Raw genomic sequence first — 22646 nt, 5'->3', positions numbered from 1 at the left:
GATCCATGTGTATTAACACTAAGTAACATTACATAAAACATCAGTTGCTATCCTATTTGGTAAAAGATAAATTAGATTTCATCTAAAGCTCGTGCGCATCCAATGCGGTCTGTCGCAATCATTGCACAGAAACGGCCACGGTCACGTTCCACTACCAGCGATATCACTCGGTGCAAAGCTCGTCACCTTTTCCAACCCGGCGTTAAACGATTTCGGGAACTTGATATTAAACAGTGGCTTACCACCATTGCTGACCGCAACTCCAGGCTGCTCTACCTCGATTACGGTAGCCAGCGGTGCATGCTTTCCGTGACTCTCGCGATCTACGATTTCGATGAAGCTCGACTTTGGCTCTACAGAACGGGAAACGCATTTTAAAGAAAGTTCCTCACAGACCTTGACTGTTGGAATACTTACTTTTACGATTACTCTTGGACACCTGCTCCAGGCAGCACTGATAGAGGAAGGTGTACTGATCGAGCGTCTGCACCATCTTGACACGCTGCCGCCTCAACTGCTTCACCGTATCGTACACGTTGATCTTCTTCTCGTTCTGCATCCGCTGGAGAATGATGTCGAGTGCGATGAAGGTCCCAGTCCGGCCAACACCGGCACTACAGTGCACGACGAGCGGAATGGCGTAGCTTTTCCGCTCCGCTCGTATGATTTTCGTAAACTTTACCAAATCCGTCGGACTGGCCGGACAACTGTGGTCTGGCCACTCGAGGAAATGATAGTGAAACACCAGCTTCGTGAGGTTACCCTGTGCGATGTAGAATGAGAAAATGTTATTAAACTTGAGAGCCATATCTGTGGTAGTGTGGCCACCACACTGACCTGCGTCACTTCGAAAAGACGTTTATGGTAGAAAAGGAGCTTCAGCTCCTGCTTGCACTCGACCCGGATGTCGTTAAAGCGGATCTTCTGCTGATACCTTGGGTAATACTGACAACATTTGTTCTTTTCGTGATCAATTGGCTGCGTGAGCATAACGATCGCTTCGATCTCGTACTGGATCACCATGCGCCAGAAGTCGGCGCAGGTTTCCAGCTTCGGTCCCTGCGTCGCAATGTACTCCCGCTGGTACTTGTAGCCCTCGATGAACGAGGCGTTAATGTAGTCGTTACCACTCCGCCCATCGTACTCATCCTCTTCCTCGTTACTGTCCAGCAGTACACGATTGGAGTCGTACGGTAGTATGTTAACGTACCGGTTCTTGCGCTCATTCTCTCTCGCACTGTGATAGCTAACCGTCTCCTGGAGCACCGTGTCGGAGAAATAGTTGATCGCTTGAAACTCTTTCGAGACTTTCTCCCGGTTCGACTGGAACAGCTCATCGTACTGGTTGGGAAAGTTCTTCAACGGGATGTCCGACGGTTCCTCGCTCGGTGCACGACCAGCGAGCTGGGCCGGTAAAAGCAACCGTTGTCGACGCCACAGAATCACTAGGCCACTGATGAACGCCAGCAAACAGCACGCAACGATCGAGCTAATGATCAGCCCCACCATGATGAGCGAATCGGTCCGGAAGAACTGTAGCTCCGAGTCGGTGAATCCGGTACGCGAGAATATCCTCACGACCAGTGCGTACTCAGTGCCCGGTTTCAGTGGTCCATTGCAGTACTCCTTACCATTATCGCACCGTTCCTCACCGACGACGAACTCCACGGGATTGGATTTGGCACGCGACAGATGCAGCAGCGGGTTCCAGAACTTGGGCGTCGTTTGGTACTGCTCCGTACAGCGCATATTGTTAACTCGGTGCCAATCGGGTACCTCGGGCCACTGCGTCGTACCTTCGCTGTTGATGAAATCGGTTCGCGGTTCCGGATCAATCTGACAAAAGCGTTCCGACACCAGCAGGGCCACGTAGCGGATGCTTCCAATGTCCGACTTGAGGGTAATATTACCAAGCACGATCCGAGCTGTGTTGGTCGGGTTTGGGGCATCGAACACGTCCACCTTAAACCAGTCGTCGGTTTGATCGATAGTTGGAACTGGAAAGATACCAACAACAGTTAACCTGTGGACCCTTCACACTGAGTACGGGATCCTTTCGTTACTTACTACCCGCCGGAGACTCGAAGGTAAGCTGAGCATCCGGACTTGGTTCTGGTACCTCAGCGACCGCTACATTCATGGCGACCGTGTACACGTACTCCGGCTTCAACCGCGTCTCGATATATCGGAACGGTTCCAACGGATCACTCTCCTCACTGACCTCAACAACCCACCTCAGCACATGTGGCACCGAGTTGTCCGTCTCACGAACACCACTCAGTGTGCCCTCGAATCGGTTTAGCTTCCCGTTCAGCCGGCACGGTATCTCCCAGGAAAACTCAACCGACGAGCTGTACGCTTGATCCAGTTCGGGGCCCTTAATTTGCTCGATTCGAAAATTCCGTGGCTCACTCGGTACATCCGGAAGCGTAACGATCTCGGATGGTTCAGAGTACGGACCGACTCCAGCACCCGTAGCGGCCGCAACCTGCACGGTGTAGAGCGTGTACGGTGCTAGCTGCGTTATGGTGTACTGGAACTCGGAACCATCCCAGCTTCGGTGGATCGTTTCATCCGGATCGATTTCATCCCTCAGATCGACCGTTTCATTGTACTCCTCGAGCTGATCGCACAGCTTCGGCATCGGGTATTCGGGGCCGATCATGCGAATGTGAATCCGGTAGCGTACTACGACGCCATTCTTGACGGCTGGCGCTTTCCAGGTGATCTCGATTAAGCCACTCCCAGCGATAAGCTGTACCCCGCGGGGACTATCGGGTACTGGAAAGATTACAAACGTGAGCGTTTAGATTTGACCACAACTGAAGAGCCGATCGATAGTTACCATCCTCTGCCGTTTGTATTTCATATGACGGCGTAGGGTCGGACCAGCCAGCGATGTTCAGTATCTGTGCATTACACTGGTAGACGGTGTACGGTACGAGCGGTTCGACAACACCTTCAAAGCTCACGTTGCCACTCGGTATTGCAAACTCCTTAATCACCTGTAAAACCAATGAAACGACCATTAAAATCCACTCGAACCGCCCTTGCGATGCCATAAACGCCCTTACCGGTAACTCGGGTGCGGAATCTTCAGCTTCTGGTACAATTGTGCAATTAAACCGCACACTAACCAGCAGACAGTTATTGTTGTTATCACTCTGCAGCTTCGTGGACAACTCTAGGCTACGTGACCGTACACCGATCGCTCGAATCGGTTCCACATGGTACGGCAAGATCGTCCGCTCTTTCGTCTTCAGCGGAGCAATCTCATTCCGGCCGTCCTTGTTCTGGAACGATATCGGTATCACCTGCACCATGTAGGACATACAGGCGATAGCCTCCCCAAAGGTAACGTGCTGATCGGTGGTCGTGTTGGAAAACACCAGCACCACGGAAGCATCCTCGGGGGAATTGTACCAAGCGGCCACTCGATACGATTGCACACAGTTCGTCCCATTGAGCGGGGGTTTCCACTTGGCCGACAGTGACCGTGGTTCCACCTCGTACAGCTCCAGCTCCACCACCTCCGATAGCTGCTCGATTTCACGTACCCGGGCCTCAACCGAGCTGGGTGTTCCCTTCGCATTACTATGATCGATGGCACTGACGGTGAAGTTATAGGTCGTACAGGGTTCCAGATTTGTCACCGTGTACGTCGTACGCTCGGCATCAACAATCTCGCTTTCCGAAGCCCACGTAATGATGTACTCTTTCACGCACACTTTCCCTTCACGCGGTGGCCGCCAGCTAAGGATGACCGTTCGATCTAGGTCCGTATTCGCCCGAAGATCACGCACCTCACCGATGATGGTAGGCTTCACGGTAACATCGCCTGGATGGGCAGCGCTCATGGGACAGAACGGTGGAATAACGTGAGGTAGGGCATCGGCTTTGCGCACTTGATTGCTCCTCTGCACACTCTGAACACTACATAGATCCAGATACTCTACGGTGGTCGGTGTGCGGCACGATGTCATGTAGTGTTCGAGCTGGGCGATACTAAGCTCCCCCTTCGACAGTTCTAGTGTGGATACTTTCCACAGTTCCGTGGCGTTACGGATCTTACTGATAACACAAATGGCTTGCTGCGGGTCCGCTAGCTGAGGATAACCATAGAATTGCACTTCTTGCTGTCCGATGACGCCATTTTGCATCACAACTTCTACCACAAATCGATTCCATTGGCAATCGCGCACATTGAACATCTTTACTGCCACAGGATTCGTGGACTGAAGCGTGAGGTACCCAGGACGTAGCTCATACTTTTTCACACACTTACTCGGCTTCCACGAAACAATGTATCCCCCATCGGACACTTTAACTGCTGTCACGGCATTCAGTGCATCAACTGGCGGCGTCCAAATACCACAGACACATGGCTGCGATTTTCTCCAATCACCACGGCACACAGATAGTTCAACGATCTCACACCAATTCCTCGTCGGTAACGCGAAGGTGGTCAGTTTGTAGATCCCGCCACTCCTGTTAACCTTTCGGCCCACGCTCGAATCAATCCAAGTTATGTTGTAAAAATGCTTGGCCGTCAAGTCCGGCTCCCCTAACCATTCAATACCCAGCTCCCCGTCCGGATCGCGACGTTCGACGACCGTAATTCTGGTCGATTTACACTTTGGAGAGATTTCGATAAAACTGTGCTGGACGTTTGTACGTTCGTACAAAGACTCCGTTTGAGTGGCGTCGGAATGACCGCTGCCCACATCGCTACCCCTAGTGCTGCTCATCCATTGCTCGTTTGTATCGCCAGCGATAACGATGGTCGGCAGCTGGTGGTATCGCTGGAGATATGTCACCGTCACCAGACAACACAGTAGCACACCGAGACGCGAAAAGTGTCGTTTCACCATCACTACTGCTCATTACTTCCCCTCATGCGGATGCCAATTCGCTGTTGCGACAGTTTCACTTTCTAACACTTCCTACACACTGTAACTGGAGAGCTGGCGAAGCGGCGTTTAAGTTTTTCTTTGAACATTTGAAGAAAAACTCTAAAGGAATACCAGAAAAAAACTCCTAATCAAACCAACAAATATCAGTTTGTATATCTCGAATGATCGAGCTCCACAAAAAGTGCGTTTTAGTGCGAAGATATGCCTATATGAAATAAATTTCTCAAATTGCGACCAGCTGTTAACAAAAAAATTGAAGTTTAATTATCACAAGCTCTCGTTAAATGCTGCAACTAAAAAAACCCTATCAAACGATTAACGGATGATCGAAAGAACATTCTCGTAAAAATGATCACACAAAATCACACGGAACTCGACTCAACTGCATTAGATAAAGATAGCTTGTTTTTGATTTTTTTTACAACTTCACGCCACCACTTATCAGAAAACGCTTTTTTGTGCTATTATGTTGACACTCTTCTTATCATCAGCCCGTCATTTGCAAGTCGCACCATATCGTTGGTTCGCGCCGTCTGCCATTTCCAGTAGTAGACACTGTCGCCTCTACCTGCTGTCCACGAAGGCACCCATCATCATCGTGTCAGCGCCACCATATGCGCCTCCTTGTCCTGTTATTTGTGCACTAAACACCGGCCCCGATGCAACACTTCAAATGGGCAACGTGCCCGATCCATCAATAAAAGTTCAATCAATTAATCCATCATCGCCAGGGCGTTATCGGGATGTCGGGCCACGCACTAGTACTCCCCCGGTTGGACACTTCTTCGTTACTACTTTCGGGCACGTGTGGAACGATCTAGGTTCTGTGGGGTGTTTGTCACAAATTCCTCACAATTTCGGAAGGTTTCACGGGGCTGGGTTGCGCGGGTTGTTGTACCAAGATGTTGATTGTTTTCCAACCACCGGACACGATTTAGTTCGGATGATAAGATTGATATCTTGCGGTTCCAAAGCACATACGTAGTTCGGGAGGTGCCCTAGTCACCTCCGCGGTCTGTTAACGACTGCCGTACGGAAGGGATGGTAGTCAGCGTTTTCAACCACCATCATTGCGCATATCGGGGCATGTGTTTGTCAGGGTTTGAGACAAGGCAAAAAAGTGGGGTTTCTGCGTGATACCAATAGGCGAGAGTATTGTCCAATACAACGGCAATCAATTGTGGCGTTTCACAGAAGTGTACTGATAAGCAGTGAACACCCATACCAACTCGCGAGATAACGAGACATTATCTACTAACGCGTAGTCGACGTGGGAAGAGGCGAGGAAACAGGTTTATCGTCACAATTTCGTCAAATCAAAGCCCAAACAAGCACAATCAGGTGTTGAAAGCTACTGCTCTACGATCGATACGCGCATTTGGAGCTGTATGGAAACCAAATAGAAGAAGGAGATGAATGAAGCCTATGACACCCCATTAATGGACGTACTTCGACTTAAAAGTGTAGTCACTCACACTGGATGGCTTATCGGTTTGAAGGACCTGAATCATGGCTCGGTTAATCGATTTATCGCCTTATCTATTTTCTTGGGAAACACGACAGCTTTTGTACTACCTCTGCATCTAGAACTAGTGTGAACGTTCCAGTGGCTGACGTCACCCCGAACCAATCTGCAATCAAATGAGATGTACCGATCGACGGTAGAAGCACGACAGAATTTCGTGAGCATCATGTGCCGCCGGTATTCAAGCGCTGGCAGTAGAAAGGGAATCAAACGCCGGTCCGATAGGCATCGGAACCGCCGTTTGTGTAGATATAATCTTCCTCATGCATCGATCGTGCAAAACATTCATGGCCGACACCGCCGGAACCGCTTCTAGTGGATGAAGCCGCACAACCGACATAAGCGACCTTTTTATGTGTTCCGGCCGTGCGGTCCGGGTGATATTTGAAATTCCTTAAAAACATACATATGAAAAGAATACAAAAAATGAAACATTAGTCGTATTTATCAAACATTTGTCAGAACGCATTTATGTACAACATTTCGTATTAACAAAATCGTTTAACGTTCCCTGCTGCTAGCGTTGCTTATTTGCTTCGAAGTTATAGAACCAATCGATCTGCTCTTGAGTTAGCGATGGTCTAATATCTTTAAATGCTTCTTCAAAGTTGCCCATCGTCACCTCCGTAGCCTCTAGGTTTGTCGTTGCCGCTGCTAGTGCCGCCTGGGAGCACAGATTGTTCAGATCAGCTCCAGAAAACCGTTCGGTACGCGTTGCCACCAGCGTCAAATCAACATCCGGTGCTAACGGGATGCCCTCAGCAATCTTCCGTAGTATCGACAGTCTTGTTCCTTCATCCGGCGCAGGGATGTGAATCAGCTTCGTCAATCGTCCTGGACGCAGCAACGCATCATCGACCATATCCGGACGGTTGGTAGCTGCTAACACAACGACACGATTTGCATCGGCACTCAGCGCACTGGCCGACTGTTGCGCTTGCCCGATGCCATCCATTTCGAGGAGCAGCGTCGAGAGGACACCCATATTAACAGCAGACGCAGTTCCTGCCATACCTGCCGTTCCACGATTACCGACAAGCGAATCGATTTCATCCAGAAACACGGCGGCCGGAGCGTTCATGCGGGCCTCGTTGAACACTGTTGAGATAAGTCGTTCGGCTTCACCCACGTAAGGTGAATAGATTTCAGCGGCCGAAAGCGATAGGAAGGTCATTCCCGATTCGGCCGCAAGGCACTTGGCGAGTGTGGTTTTGGCACAGCCCGGAGGCCCGTACAGGAGTATACCCTTCAGTGGATGGATACCGAGCCGATGGAACCGTTCCGGATGTTTCAGCTGCTCCACAATGCACAACCGGAGTAGCGATTTCAGTTCCTCCATTCCACCGAAAGAGTCGAGGGAAAGCGTGGCGGCATCCGAGCAACCAGTAAATCCGATCGCATTCTTAAGACTGCTTGGTCGATGTTTCTTTTGTGCTTCCGTTAGTGCCTCCTCAAATGAACATCGTTTGCTATCCATCTCACGGGCCACGTTGTGATAGAGTAGCTCTAGTTCCGCACCAACGTATCCGGTGGTTCTGCTCGCTAGATCTTCCAGTTGTTCTGCTGTGAAACAGGAACAACCTCCAGCGTTGGTTTCAAAAGCGCGTAGAATGTCAATCCGTTGCTCTTTAGAAGGTATCCCGAGTGTGATTTCCTTCGCTAGCCGTCCCGGTCTGCGTAACCGATGATCGAGATCTTCGATGCTTGAGGTAGTGCCGATGATGATAATGTTCTTCGATGATATGGCGTACTGATCGAGCAACGATATGAACTGTGACGAAATGCGAGCAATATTGGCATTGTCCACTCCTTTCTTTTGACCAACCTTGGGACATATCATATCGATATCTTTGACTAGCAGAAGAATCGGCAGGTCAGTTTCGATCAGCTCCTCAAAGTGACGCAACCGTAGAAAGGTTCTGCGTAGCTCAGCCTCCGTTTCACCGGGCAATGATCGTACAAAGTGCAATCCTCGGACTTCGAAAAGTGGATAATTTTGCTCCACTGCTAGCGACTTCACCAGACTGTACTTTCCCGTTCCGCTCGGACCTGAAATGAGAACGGAGGATCGGTTTGCGATCGCCGCTGCCAACTGCTCGCGGATGCTCTCAAGTCCACCGAGAGATTTTCTTCGCTTTCCACTGGCTTCTGCGGGGGTGTATATAATATCGCCGATGTCGATAACCGTTCCTACCCCTAGAAATCCGTATCGGGATGTTCCAACCGCTTCTCTCACGAAAGTTCCGCTCAGTCCCAGATTACGGTCACGGACGCAGCTCAGGTTGATGCGGGAACCGCAGCAGAAAAACGAGCGTACGAGGAGTGTCCGCAGCAGTTGCTTCAAACTATCCTTCTCCAGCATCAGCTCCAGCCGGAGGCGAGAAAGATCTAGCCAAAGATCGAACGTCACCCGTTCAAAATCGTCGATCTTCTCGCAAACGGGCACGATCTCCACGAGCGTTCTCTCGCCGTCTGGATCGTGGTCGTCAGTTTCCGGTGGTTCGATCGCCTCTGCCGCGAAGTAACCTTCTCGGTGGGAGGAATTCCGGTCCACGCTCGTCTCGAGACACCACAAAAACCGTCGCCCATTTTTCAAACGACCGATCACGCGTGTTCCGGCGGAGAGCGCGCGTTTTCGGTGGGCTGTTTCGTTCAACCAGAGTACGCAGGATTGCGGAGCGGTGAAGGCAGGTTCCAAGTACGGTTTGGGTTCCAAACAAACTCGAACGGATTCTTCCATTAATTACACTTTTGAATAAAATAAGGAATTTATGAAATAGCGCGGCGCCCAAAAACTGTTCCCATGCAGCAAAAGTGTTGGAAAAACAAAAACAGACCGTTTGACGTTTGTGACGTTTCGGTTTTAGAGAAAGTCTACACGTAGCGCAACAAGTAGCTCAGTTTTTAGCACATTTCGCTCAAAAAAGGCGAAGTTTTCGAAAAATTCGCCTCTTTTCAAACCACCGGTTTTTTTAAAACTGAAACGGCCAACTCCAGGACTGTTGGCTGGTGCGCCAGTTCTTCCTTACACGCCAGTCCCTTCTGGGACACCATTAATGTTTATCGTCGCAGAGTCCAACTTTTTAATGCTTATCAGGAGTAGCTAGCATGCTTCTGGTAGGCTAGCTCTAGTGCCGGCTTGATCCGGGCATCAATTCGCTTGTAGTACACAAGCGATAGTTCATTTTAGTGAACACTGATAGACTGCTCTCAGCAGAAACCGACCGACGGCCAAACGAAATTCTGATCTAGACCGATGCACCGAGCATATTGCGATTCAGGAGGTTTCTTTTATTTAGAAGTAGATATTGGCAGCTGCTTTCGATGTGTTATCCAATCAACCATCATTCCCCTATTTAGGTACATTCTGCTCAGAACTCTCCGCTCCTTTCATAAGAATTCTGAATCCATCAAATAAAGCATGTGATTTTTATTTAATAGAGCCCTTGAACCACAGAATTAAATTTTGCTTACAAATGGAAGATAACAAACGAGTTAACAACTAACTAAATTCGTTAACTTTTATAGGAGCTCCTTCCATCAATCAAACAAATCCAATGAATAAACGCTGTGAACCGTGCAGTAATAATTCATAAAGAAAAGTTATCAGTCAGCAATTAACCTTATCAAAGCACCATATATCTTAATCATCGCGCATCTAGCCGCGAACCATTGCAAGCTATTCAGTCGGCCTTCCGAATCGGTGTGGATGAGTCGGTGATTGTCCGTGGTGGAAAAATGTTTCTCCAAGGAAGTAAGTACGGCAGCGAGCTCTCTAAGAGAGCACAAAGTTTGTTCTAATTTGTTTTATAAGTTTTAAGCAACAAAAAGGTGCTGACCGCGTGTGCGATTGCGGTGGTGATTACGATCTGTGCAATCGTCGTACCGATCGTGGTGGTTAATTCTTATGATGATGCACCAAAGAAAACTTTTGCTGGACGTGATGTGCTAGATGAAGTTCCGCTGATTGATGGGTAACAAAATAACAAGCCATTAAACTGTTTAAATTGTAACTGATCTGATTCCTGTTGATGCTTTCCGTAGCCACAACGATCTACCGTTCAGCATCTACCTGGTGGAGAGTAACGTGTTGAAGCGTTTCAATTTGGATTCCAATCTAAAGGAGGACACCGTATGGTCAACGGTAGATCGTAGCCACACCGATTTGCCTAGATTGCGCCAGGGTAAGCTCGGAGCTCAGTTTTGGGTGGCTTACGTGCGTTGCGTCGACACACAGTACAAGGATGCGGTCGCCAGAACGCTCGAGCAGATCGATGTCACCAAGCGGTTGATCCGCAAGTATCCATCCGATCTGAAGTACGTCGATACGGCCGACGGTATCATGGAGGCGTACCGTGAGGGGAAGATCGCTTCACTGATTGCCGTCGAAGGTGGACACTCGATCGATTCCCGGCTCGCGGTGTTGCGGTTGTACTACGAGCTGGGTGTGCGATACCTTACCCTTACCCATTCCTGTAACACTCCGTGGGCTGATGCGTCACCGGTGGACGATCCTGACGCTACACCTCAACCATCTCCGTCGCAACTGACCAACCTGTCCCCCTGGGGACGCAATGTCGTGCTGGAGATGAACCGGTTGGGCATGATGATCGACATTTCGCACGTTAGCTACGGTGTGATGCGCGATGTACTGCAGTACAGCCGAGCACCGGTCATCTTTAGCCACTCGTCGGCACACGGTGTGTTTGGGCATCACCGGAACGTACAGGACGACATTCTGGTTTCGTTAGCTTCCAAGCGTGGCATCGTGATGGTCAACTTCTATCCACTGTTTGTCGGCGGAAACACGATCGATGACGTTGTCAGTAAGTATTTGTCGGGTGTCTTCCGATCAGTGGTCGCTAGAGTGTCCTGCTATTAATTCCAATCTCTTGCAGAACATTTAAACCACATCCGCTCGATCACGGGAGTCGATCACATAGGTCTAGGTGGTGATTACAACGGTGTTACCAGCACACCGGAAGGACTGGAGGACGTTTCCAAGTATCCGGATCTGTTCGATCTGCTTGCCGAAGGTGCGCTACGATCCGGCGAAACGTTCGAACCGTGGACGAGAGAGGATTTGAAGAAGCTTGCTGGACTGAACCTAATACGTGTGTTCCGGGAGGTGGAACAGATACGCGACTCCCTCGTTGAGGTGGACCCTTACGAGGATCTTATACCGTTCGAAGAGTTTGAACACGCCAACGTGGCCGTCCAGCCTTGCAGAACTGACATCGATATGTTAAAGAGTTAAATAGACAAAACAGAAATCCAAACTATTTGCGTCAGTAAGCCGTTCCCGTGGATCGCCTTCGCTCCTTATCTAGTGGTCAGTGACGGTCGATTGACAGTTTTCATCTGTATCACTTTACGACTAATTCCTGCGCGATAAGAAACGGCTAGGGGCGCCCCTTCGGAGCGTCCGTCTTCGATCACGAACAATGCTTACCTGGCATGCGAAGATGACAATGCGACATCCGCGCGCAACACGCGGCTTTTGCATTGAATCGCATTGGTATGGCCATTCAGTAAGACCATTGCGCTACGCGACAGGCTAATTGCTTTATGACTATTATCATATCAGCCATCCGTCTTTTGCGCTACCCGTCATCGCGTCATCCCCGCTCGTTCGCAAAGCGTTCGTTATGGAAGCTCTTAAAACAACACGACCTACTACCGAACCGGTTTAGTAGCGCTCCGGTCGTCGATCTAGTAACAAAATGATGTTCCGTCCAAGAGGTACGTATGTACGGCTCGGGGATTTTTCGTCGTCGTCGGCTTATCATCGGCGTATCGAAGAGCTTGTTACCGCATGATGTGCATTTCGAACGGTTGTTAATGTGCTAGTGGTATCATCCAGTGCATGTTGTTATGTGGTTTGTTTTAACAATCTGTCGGGATGGGCCCCGGAAGTTTATTTGTTCTATCACAGACCCGTTTCTGTCGCTCTCAGTTCCTGGGTGCTTTATTCATGATTTGCTTCCGAGAGGCCGTAGTGTGTTGTGGTTTGTGAAGGGGGGGGGGGGGGGGGGGGGGGATTTAAACAGATACCAACTGTCCACACACAACGGATTAGTGAGTCATTGGCGAAAAAGCAAAACAAAAGCTATTATTCGTCTTTGTATTGTATCGTTTAGAAAACAAGACATCGTGGCTGTTTCAAGGGCTGTTACTGTCGGCCTCGCTAACTTTGGCTGTATCCATTCCGCTAACGACCGACGATGAAGCAGCAGCCAAGAGGAACGAGTTGTCCGGCCGCTCCGTACTCGATGAAGTGCCGCTAATTGATGGGTTAGTCACACAATCGTATCTAATCTATGTACACAGTAATCGCGCCAGTTGACATTGTCTTATATTGCCTATCGCGTCTCCTCTGAACTAGCCACAACGATCTGCCCTGGAATCTGTACAACTTTGAGCGCAATCGCATCAACCAGTTCGAGCTGAACAGCGATCTCAAGCAACATCCCGTCTGGGGACCGTCTACCAGTAGCCATACGGACATCCCGCGACTTCAGGCGGGCAAAGTCGGAGCCCAGTTCTGGGTGGCTTACGTGAGTTGCGGCAATCAGTACAGGGATGCGGTCGAGCGAACACTGGAGCAGATCGATGTGATCAAGCGGTTGGTGCGGAAGTATCCGCAGTATCTGAAGTACGTCACATCGACCCAAGGTATTATGGAGGCGTTCCGGGAGGGGAAAGTTGGTTCACTGATCGCCGTCGAGGGTGGCCATTCGATGGATTCCCGGTTGGCGGTACTGCGTATGTACTACGAACTGGGTGTACGGTACATGACACTGACGCACTCTTGCAATACACCTTGGGCGGACGCTTCGCCCATCGATGCGGAAGTGGATGCGGAGAAGCGCAACGTTAGCAGCTGGGGCCGGAATGTGATCTGGGAGATGAATCGGTTGGGTATGCTGATCGATCTGTCGCACGTGAGCTATGGGGTGATGGTGGACGCACTGGAGCATACGAAGGCACCGGTCATCTTCAGTCACTCGTCTTCGCATGCGATCTTCCAGCATCATCGGAATGTGCAGGATGATGTGCTGAAGATGTTGGTCCAGAACAATGGCATCATTATGGTTAACTTCTACACCGGGTTCATCGGGGGCAGTTCCATCGACAATGTGATTGGTAAGGAGTGGATCGTGATGGTTCCAATTGATCGGCGACTTACTGAAGAAAGACAACTTTTCTCCTTTTTAGCGCATCTTAACTACATCAAGAGCATTACGGGTCCGAATCACATCGGACTCGGGAGTGACTTTGATGGCGTAGACTCAGTTCCAGTGGGTTTGGATGATGTGTCCAAGTTTCCCGATCTGTTCGATATGCTGGGCGATGGAAGGTACCGGAATGGATCCACGTACGAACCCTGGACACACGATGAGCTGCGGAAGTTGGCCGGAGAGAATTTGCTGCGCGTGTTTGGGGATGTTGAACGGGTGCGTGACAGTATGGTCGATGTTGAGCCGTACGAGGACCTCATTCCTTATCAGGAGTTCGTCGAGGCGGGTGTGGCGGAGCAGCCTTGCATGAGTGATATCGATATTCACAAGCAGTGAGTCGTAATGCTTCGGTTACGGTATACCGAAGAGGGTATTAAACAAAAAGCAATGTTTTTGTGTAGATAAAAGACAGTTCTGTTAGTTTTTGTACGGAATTTGATGTAATTCTTAGTAGCATATTTTCATTGTCTGACATTCGAAACTAGATAAACACGAAGTTAGTATGAAGATCCTCTAAAGAAACCTTTCACATTACTCGATTGAAGACTCCTACTCTGTAAAGTCCCTACATGTGCAACTGCGCACATTGTTAGCGCATCCCTGTAGCGCAGCTCGAATGTCCTTGTAGTGTAATGGCCGGTCCAGCACGTTACGACCGAGCGGTAGGGGGTCTCAGAAGCAAAACGAAAAAAAAGAACGCCGTCCGAACGAACCAAAATCATCGCCAAACAAGGAGGAAAAAAGAGCAAACAAAAAAGAAAGGGAGAATCCTTTACAACCGATGCTCACGTGCAGCCCATCGCAATGCAATCCCTTTGACCATCCCTTTTGGTATCCGCAGTGTCCAGTGATTGTGCGGACCGTCGACGGACCGGGGCTATTGTCGACCGGTACGGATCGTCGTGCCATCGGTTTTCAAAGAATTTCGGACCCGTTTCGATTGTATGCGCTTGGTGCTGAATGCTGGACCGGACCGGTGGTAATCGTGGCCATTTTAAAGGGACCCCTACCCCGGACGGTTATCCTTTCGGCGAATCCGCGAGCCCAAACCCGGGGCGATCGATGATCCTCGTCCATTGATTGTGAGTTACGCAAGCTGCGCAACGGATGCTAGCGCTCGGGACGGGAGGGACCCCGAAACCCTTCCATGTCCGATCGGTCACGGGCACGGCCTTTGTCCAGTTCGATTGTTCTGCGATATCCGGAAAGCGGACAGACTGCAACCCGCTTCACAGCAGGGATACTTTTCGGAAGACAAATACCAGAGCGAAAAAGGATTTATGCAGGATATGGCGTACGAAGGAGCATCAGGCTCATTATTACCGATCATTGGAATGTGAAGCAGACAAAGAGAACGCACTGATTGTGGGCACGATGCCGTTATCTATGCCTCGTCTACTCTGCATTGGACTCTGCAAGCTGCTCAAGACTCCACCTTATCTACAGACAGCAGTAGGCAGTTTGTTAGGCAAGACGAAACAGTTCAATTTAACTTTCTCCCAGCATCCTTTCCCGGTGTTTTTTTTTGCATCATAAATTACCGTTTCATCACGCTGTTCACAGTGTGCCGCCTGCAGGAGGAAACATCTGACACCAGACCGAGTGGAGGACAGTTTTATGAGGACCGTTTGTAGACCAAAAAAAAACAGACGATTTTTAGGACTGCTCTAAAATCAAGTCGCGTTGCGTAAGTCGATACCGTTTGACGCTTCGCTCGAAGGAGGTAAAAGATACGTCCTTTTTCCGGACCCAACCAGAGACAGAGAGCGAGAGAGTGAGGCAATAAAAAATTAGCTACGCAATGATGAGTTTCATCTGTGCAACTGGTCCCGCCGCACACGGTTTCGAGTGCCTCCTCGAAGCACTCGCTCCACTCGTGTGAGGATGGCGCTGAGGATCGCGCAACCTTTCCGGGATGCATCCTTTTTCCGTTACTTTCGCTCCATCGGCAGGCGTTTCGTCGTCTTCGTCGAGAGCGGATAATTAATTATCCTGCAACGATGTGCGATGTGTTGCGGCCGGGCCACCGAGCGATCGACCGATCGATCGATCTGACTGGCGCAATGGTTTGGCGAAAAAAGGGGCTCGTACGGTTTCTTTCTTCCTGGAAGATGGGTTAATGATTTATTGCGAGACCGTCTGTAGTAGTGGGTGATGCCGGCGCAATGCTGAAGACGCTCGCTCGCTCGTTCGCTCGCCGGATTCGATCGAACCGAAAAAAGGCTACCAAAAGGATGAAGCTTCTTCGTTGTGCTCGAGGAAGGATGCGCAGTCCCAATCTAGCACCTAACCGAGCGAACCGAAGACATGATCTGAAGGACGAGGCAGATGTTTTACGTTTTCTCTCGTTACCTTCTTTTCCTTCCTATTTCATTGCTCCTTAACTGAGCAAAGGATGTGTGAAAGGATAACACTCTCTCGTTTGTTGTCTGGATCCCTTTTTAAAGGGATCCCTATGCCAGCCAAAGGGAGGATTCTATTTAACTAAATCGATGATCATTATTATTGATTTTCTGTTGTGTAACGCAGCGGACGACCGTGCAAGCGCGTTTCGCTGGAGACTTCATGTTAACGTTACGCTGACATCCTTCCAGGCCAGCCAGGGTGGAGAATTCTTCCTTTTATCCCTTTTGTGCATCCCCTTACGACCGGAGACACGTGTGTCACGACGATCGACAACAACAATGTGGAAGGTACTTCAGCAGGCAAGAGGTAGGGGAAAGGTGATTTTTGAAAGGATAAAGTTTGCAACATCACCTCGATGGTTACCTCAACCCCGTTTTCGGTCTTCAAGCAATCGAAGCAGCAGTTGTCCTAGACGACGACGATGACGCAAGCAACCAATCAAGTAGTCATGGCACCGTTTGTGCAACGCAGTTTTCCGGTGTCTTCCAAGTGATTGAATGCGTTTGTGCGCATTACTGGTAGGTAGTTAAATTCAATGCATTTTAATTAGTTCGTTTGTTCCAAGTATTCCAAGTATGCCGGGGTGATCGTTCCAAATTTCAGTTTGCATGTTCCACATCCAGAAGTGAAATCGAATGGAACGATGCCAAAAATAAATCCGTACCCCTGGAGAAACATGACAAGCATCTTTCATCAACCGGGAAACTACCGCAGCCACCACGACGCACTCGACTCATCCTTTTCGGTGTGTTCTACCGGCTAACGGCTAACCGATGAAAGGTCCTCAATTAGATCGATTTATCGGGCACATTACTCACCCATCACCGGCGAGCTGGAATCTCTCGCCGTCTCGCCGCGATGCTAATTGGATCGGAAACGGAGCATCGCACCCTCGCACAATCCGTGGCTGCTCGACTGTGGTAAGTTCCGATAGTTCCGGTCTTCCAAGACACTTACTTCTCCCTTAGATCTAGCTAGCTATAAGGGGTAGCCAATTTTAGGGGTCACATCGCGCGATCATGATGAATGATGGTGTGTTGGCGAGAGACAGGAACATGTCCGATTCCCTGCTCTGGATCTGCATGTTTTTCCAAGAAACCACCTCGACAGCGGCAGTCACCCCCATCTCGGGGTGCGTCCTCGGGATCTGCCAGGCCACCAATTATGGTCCCCGTAAGCGCATCGAGTCAGCGAAACTGTCGGTGACATCCTTTTCTTCGCCGACGTTGCTGTTTCTGTTGCTTCTGTTTCTGCTGCTGCTGCTGCTACTGGTTGCGCTGGTCGAAGCGTGACCGGCAACGGAAGTGACTCTTCCGATAAGCACACACACACATGCACACGCACACGAAGTGTCAGTTCACGCCTCGAGCACCATCACCGTGCTCGCATATCCTTGGTTACCAGATCGAAGCAACCACCGCCGATGATGGCCAATGGCGGGCAAATGGCGTGGGAAACTGGCAACAGGCTAGCGAGCCGAATCCCGGAGGCTCACATTTCCATGTGTGTGGATTTCCAAAATAACCCAACCCTGCGGACCTGCCGGCCTCCAGAGGCCAGAGAGCCAGAGGAGGGAAGAAGACCCCGAGCGCAGGAACGGGGAAACATGTTTGTCAGCCGTTTATCGGAGCGTGTAATGTAGTTTTCTCCTCCTTCTGCGTTCACGCGGTGCGATGAGGTGCGCCGGCGGGTATGACCATCTTCCTGGACCATCATTTCGGGCACTCTCGGGAACCGGGCGACAGGGAGGTTTGAGCCCAGCCCAAAAAAATCAGTCAGATTAATGCTATTTTCACTATCGAACGTTGCCCGCAGGCCCAAGCACCCAAGCTGGTTGTCGCCCCGTTGGCGACTCCATTGCCAAAATGTGACACAAAAATGTCACTCCGGGAGGAAAGGTTTGAGTTCCCCAAAAGAGCCGACAAAACAAACGAGAAGACTAGATAAAAAAAACCACGAAACACTCTCCCGGAAAAGTGATTTCGTTTTAATTAACTATTTAATCACTTTTCCCCCAGGCGCTCGAGGCACGCTTGGATTGTGCCGCGCTATACAGCCGGAAGTTGCGTGAGATGCGTGAGTATCGGGTGTGGCGTGGACGTGGACGTAGACGTGGAAAACATCTGTGCAACAAGTGATGCCACAAAAATGCAGGGAGGTCTATCGGGAGGAGCGCGGTCTCTCTCTTTCTCTCTTGCAGTCGCTTGCTACTCAGGGATGGCTGGATGGAGGAATTTTCAAACAAACATCCCAAGGACGCACGATTACGGAAATGTTCACATCTAGGAACCCGCGCCGGAGTGTAAAAAAGTGCAAATGAGACAATTTTCTAGAGCTGTACGTTATTAATTGAAAAATCTCAAATTGAAATGCGCTTCCAACTGATGCAGATGCACCGCAACCAATGGAGATGCAGCCGGCACACTGGAATTTCCGTTAGCTGCTTCGAGAGACACTAACTTCCGTCGAGGTGGCGTCGATCCGATCGAAGGAAACGCCATTGACGCCAGCTGAACACCCGAGGCCCGAGATGTTTTGCCCTTTTTTCCGCTTGACTAGTTATTGGTTTCACCAACACAGTAATCAATCAATGCGTCGTGGCTGCATTGGACAGGTTTGGACCGCGCTGCAGACACCCGAAATCCGTCTCGAACTTGACGCTCCTCCAGGGGCTCCGACGAGACGAAACAATTAAAATGCCTTCACTGGTGGTGCCTTCTCTATTCCGGAAAAAGGATGTCATGCATGCTGCAACCGCCATCGCCGTCGCCCTCGCTAGCATTTGCATATGGTTACCGTGATAACCGCGCACCCGGAAAACGTCGGCAAAAAAATGGACCTGCCGGAACCTGCTGCTCCTTACCAACTGCTGTGCCGGAAGTGTTGCCGACCATAATCAGCCTCGAAATTGGTCCCCGAGGAGTGAAGCGCGGTACCAGTGAAAAGTGTCGAGAAACGTGTTGTTGGCAACAGCAACACAACGGAACAAAAAGGAACAAAACAACAACAACAACAGAAAAAAGCCGAACCACGGCAGCGGCGGCGACGGCGGCAGCGACCCCCTAAGGACCGCGACATCCGGATAAATGGCTGATATTGGGTTGGTTGTGAAAAGATTAGTCACATTCCTCGCGCTGTGCACATAGTTGTCGTGCGCTCCGAGATGTCGAGAAGGAGGTGCACGAGAAGTAGTGGAGAAAAAAAAACTCCTCAACCGACAAAGAAGCGCGTCCTCGACAGGACGACCAACGGCAGCAGCTTCAAGGCGGAAAAGGGCTTAAAAAAGGAAGAAGGTCCCGCGTCGCGGCCGAGATCCGCAGGCAAGGCACCGCGAGTGGTGTCGCGTCGACGCTCAGCGGAAGCCGGCCTCTCCAGTTACGCGTCGCGACCTTTTCGGCTGACCTCTGGAGGCGGCTCAGGCAGCGTGCCTAGGATCGTATCCTTTCTCGCGCCGAGTCTTTCCACGCCTTATGGTGCGCGTCTCACCAACGGGCCAATATAACGGCTAACGGGAACGCGTACCGGCAGCCACTTGGTGCCTATTATTTGGTGCCACTTGGTGTGTGTGTGCGTGTGTGTGTGTGTGTGTGGAATTCCTTGGGACTCCCGCAGGAGTGAGCTGCTGGTTCCGAGGTTCCATTTGGAAGAACCTAAAAATAAGGACAACATCCAAACGAATACAACCGAAAGCATCGACAACAACAGGAGAAAAAAACATGCACAGAAACCAATCCGTGGCGTTGCTGCGAAGGAAAACACATCCCTTGGCCGGTATGGACACCGATGCGACGCGGTCACTGGAAACCCGTTACGCATGGTTGGCGATTTTGGAATATATTCATTTTCGTGGAAGAGAAACTCCTCGAAAAAAAAAACGATTGTTCGGGGTCGGGGTCAGTTCAATGCGGTGCTGGTGCTTATGCAAAATGCGGTCCTCCGGTGGACAGGTTTGGCGTGTCCGTTTTCAGTCGGCTGCACATGAAAGACCCCCGGGACGGGATCTGGGACAAAAAATGGGGGAGGAAAAAAAAAAGCAAAATGCTGATCCAAACCGAACCGAACCGAACCTTCAGCAACGGCTAAGACGAAGATCGATATCTTAAGCAAACCGCCAGGTTACCGCTGCCAGTGGTGTGTGGGCACACTGTCTACTTTTCTGGTGTGATATCTCACACCTTTGATTTGGTGCCGAACGCGGCTCTTCGGTGTGCTGGAATCCGTTGGCGATATCTTCTACATACCGTGCAAGGGTGGGATAAGCTGTGCTTACGTTCCCGACAGATACACACGTATGGGCCCCGGGGGATAAAGTGTGAAAAGTGAACTGTTTTCGTTGCAATTTTCTAAACAAATAGATCTCCCTTACCACCGCTCCGGTCGCAGACAGTGGCGGCCGCCGTAAGGTGGTTAAGCTCTTTTGCAGTTTGGAGTTGGGGAATTCGGGTTCAACGTTAGCGGGAGGAGGAGTAGGAGAGTCCAGGCTTTGAAACTCACTCCTACCTAGCACATTGGTACCACCGGTGGACGGTGGAGGACGCATCGTGTGCCGGAATCGGGCATTATCCGTTCGGAAGGCCGTTGCCTCTCTCGCACACACACACACACACGCTCGTGTGCATTGGCGGCCTTGGGACGAGGAGGGGTTTCGGTTGAAGGGTTTCAATGTCTGGGCACCGAAGGAGTAAGCTGCCGCCAACGACTACCACGACGACCACAATGTCCTCTCTGTGAGCCTACCGTACGCCGACACCGAAAAGCCGATTAGCCACCGTAGCTGTCGGTCGGTATTGTCACCTCACGGCGCAAAGGCTTCGGCTTCGGAAGCCACAGAAAGCCCGACGACGACGACTCAGCCAAAGGATTAAGCGAACAACAGTTGAAGGTGAACCCGCATCGAGGTGGTTGCACACCTTCGCGAGCTGCATTGCGGGGTCTTCTCGTCGTCGACGAAGCTCGTCGGCCATTGTTTTGTGGCGCAATCAGTGTACCGTGGCTTCCTGTCGCGAGACACGAGACACCAGGGGGGGAGGGAGGGAGCCGGCCGACTGGAACGGCTTCTTCAAAAGGGTATCCCCGGAACGTCTTTCGCCAACATCAACAACAGCAACAACGACAACGACCAGAACTACAGCAAACAAAAAAAAGGCTCCCGAAAAAGTATGCCACGTGGAGCAGAAGCGGCAACAGACCTGAACCGGCAGCGGTTGCGAATCGAGCGTCCGATTATCATCATCATCATCATCATCGTCGTCGTCGCATATGTGGAGCGCTCGGAACGACGACAACCATTTGGCAGTGAAATGTGTCACCGTATCCGTCGGCCTACCGTCCAGTTTTTCTTTACTTTTCAAGAGTTTTTTTTCCCCCACTTCCTCTGATGATGCTCCTGCTCCTGGTCCTCAACCTCTTTGCTCCTATACTCCGTATCATCAAGTAACGCTTGGTGGTGACGATGATCCCATTTATCAAACCACGAGTCGAGTGTTTCTCGATGCTAAACTGGAGGCTAAAGTGTGAACCAACCAACCAACCAACCGACTGACAGCAAGACAACATCATCACCACCACCACCACCATCGCAGCGGTAGAAAGGAGTTGTTTTTTCTTCTTTTCAGCTTTCCAGCGCCGAAAACCTAACGAGCTCTCGGCGAGGGTTGGACTAAAGTGTTGTCACTTTCACTAATCTAGAGCCGGACGCACACGTCCGTACGTACGTCGAACCGAATCGATTCGGATCCGGCTGTTTTTTTTTTTGTTTTGTGTGCCGCCTCTTCCTGACGATGACCACCACAAACCGCCATTACCTCGGGGAGCGAAAGAGCGAGAGTGTTTGGTATCGAGATGATGAAGTCGTTTAGATATCCCCGTCCCCATCCCCCCGGCCCAGGCCAGAATGTGATTTTTTAACGTCATCCACAGGGGCCCGAGCGGAGGATAAATGGATCAATCTGCCATTCGTTGAGTCGGCGAGGACTTTTTCCCAAGGATTCTTGGTACAATCCGGTTCCGGTTAAAGAATAGTTGGATCGATAGATGGTCTTCCTCGCGCACCTCGTCGCAGTTGCAAAGTGCGTGGTGCGTGTTTTAATTAAAACAAGAAAACAAACGACTCACGAGAGTCCGCCCAGTTCCGGGATCATGAAGCGCGAAGATGAAAGTAACCGAAAATAACCGGCGGGGGCCAGTTAATTTGACAAAACTCTCCTCTAACGCTGCTGCTAACGTAAACTCGGTTGCAGAGCTCATCTTCGTCGAGGGGAAAATCCTGCCGCATGTCCTGAACCTCAACAAAAAAAGGATATCCCCCTTGACGGGTCCTATCGAACAGCACTGCGATCGGGGGTGTGTTCCTCCATGTTCCTCCTCCTGCTGGTGGCGGCCTGGCAAGATAAATGTGTTCCCTTCATCGCAGCTCGCAATCGGACCATCGTGCAACGCAACCACGCCGACCAAACCGAACCGAACCGAAAACCAGTCCATCGGAGCATCTTCTTCTACGCCAGACAACGACGACGACGACGACGCACCGAGAACCGAGAACCGAGGAAAAAAGTCATGATT

At 50.5% G+C, this 22646-nt stretch overlaps 3 protein-coding genes across 3 annotated transcripts; 1 reads left to right on the top strand and 2 right to left on the bottom strand.

The window, feature by feature from the left end:
• Nucleotides 1-5: 5 nt before the first annotated feature.
• Nucleotides 6-5132, bottom strand: LOC125953739 (phosphatidylinositol phosphatase PTPRQ). Its single transcript, XM_049683495.1, has 6 exons — nucleotides 3075-5132; nucleotides 2846-3005; nucleotides 2068-2781; nucleotides 838-1997; nucleotides 418-763; nucleotides 6-353 (listed from the first exon to the last, which is right to left on the bottom strand). The coding sequence occupies exons 1-6, from the start codon at nucleotides 4869-4871 to the stop codon at nucleotides 142-144; spliced, it is 4389 nt and encodes a 1462-aa protein (XP_049539452.1). The 5' UTR covers nucleotides 4872-5132; the 3' UTR covers nucleotides 6-141.
• A 1629-nt stretch (nucleotides 5133-6761) lies between these two features.
• On the bottom strand, nucleotides 6762-9227 carry LOC125953745 (spermatogenesis-associated protein 5-like protein 1). The gene has a single exon (XM_049683504.1). The coding sequence runs from the start codon at nucleotides 9176-9178 to the stop codon at nucleotides 6956-6958; it is 2223 nt and encodes a 740-aa protein (XP_049539461.1). The 5' UTR covers nucleotides 9179-9227; the 3' UTR covers nucleotides 6762-6955.
• A 903-nt stretch (nucleotides 9228-10130) lies between these two features.
• On the top strand, nucleotides 10131-14123 carry LOC125953768 (uncharacterized). Its single transcript, XM_049683543.1, has 7 exons — nucleotides 10131-10192; nucleotides 10253-10412; nucleotides 10483-11264; nucleotides 11337-11690; nucleotides 12579-12732; nucleotides 12824-13584; nucleotides 13657-14123. The coding sequence occupies exons 1-7, from the start codon at nucleotides 10177-10179 to the stop codon at nucleotides 14013-14015; spliced, it is 2586 nt and encodes an 861-aa protein (XP_049539500.1). The 5' UTR covers nucleotides 10131-10176; the 3' UTR covers nucleotides 14016-14123.
• Nucleotides 14124-22646: the final 8523 nt, after the last annotated feature.

This window comes from Anopheles darlingi, chromosome 3, assembly GCF_943734745.1.
Source record: "Anopheles darlingi chromosome 3, idAnoDarlMG_H_01, whole genome shotgun sequence".
Classification (NCBI taxonomy): Eukaryota; Metazoa; Arthropoda; class Insecta; order Diptera; family Culicidae; genus Anopheles; species Anopheles darlingi.
This window is presented reverse-complemented; position numbering and strand designations above follow the sequence as displayed.

Bases quoted from the DNA above. Each gene is read 5' to 3' on its own strand.
- LOC125953768 (XM_049683543.1), top strand. The intron at 11,265-11,336 runs GTAAGTATTTGT...AATCTCTTGCAG, and splicing joins CACGATCGATGACGTTGTCA to AACATTTAAACCACATCCGC. The intron at 11,691-12,578 runs GTTAAATAGACA...TGTATCGTTTAG, and splicing joins TGACATCGATATGTTAAAGA to AAAACAAGACATCGTGGCTG.
- LOC125953739 (XM_049683495.1), bottom strand. From the start codon at position 4,871: ATGGTGAAACGACACTTTTCGCGTCTCGGTGTGCTACTGTGTTGTCTG. The intron at 3,006-3,074 runs GTAAGGGCGTTT...TTGGTTTTACAG, and splicing joins ATTCCGCACCCGAGTTACCG to GTGATTAAGGAGTTTGCAAT. The intron at 2,782-2,845 runs GTAACTATCGAT...TAATCTTTCCAG, and splicing joins AATACAAACGGCAGAGGATG to TACCCGATAGTCCCCGCGGG.
- LOC125953745 (XM_049683504.1), bottom strand. From the start codon at position 9,178: ATGGAAGAATCCGTTCGAGTTTGTTTGGAACCCAAACCGTACTTGGAA.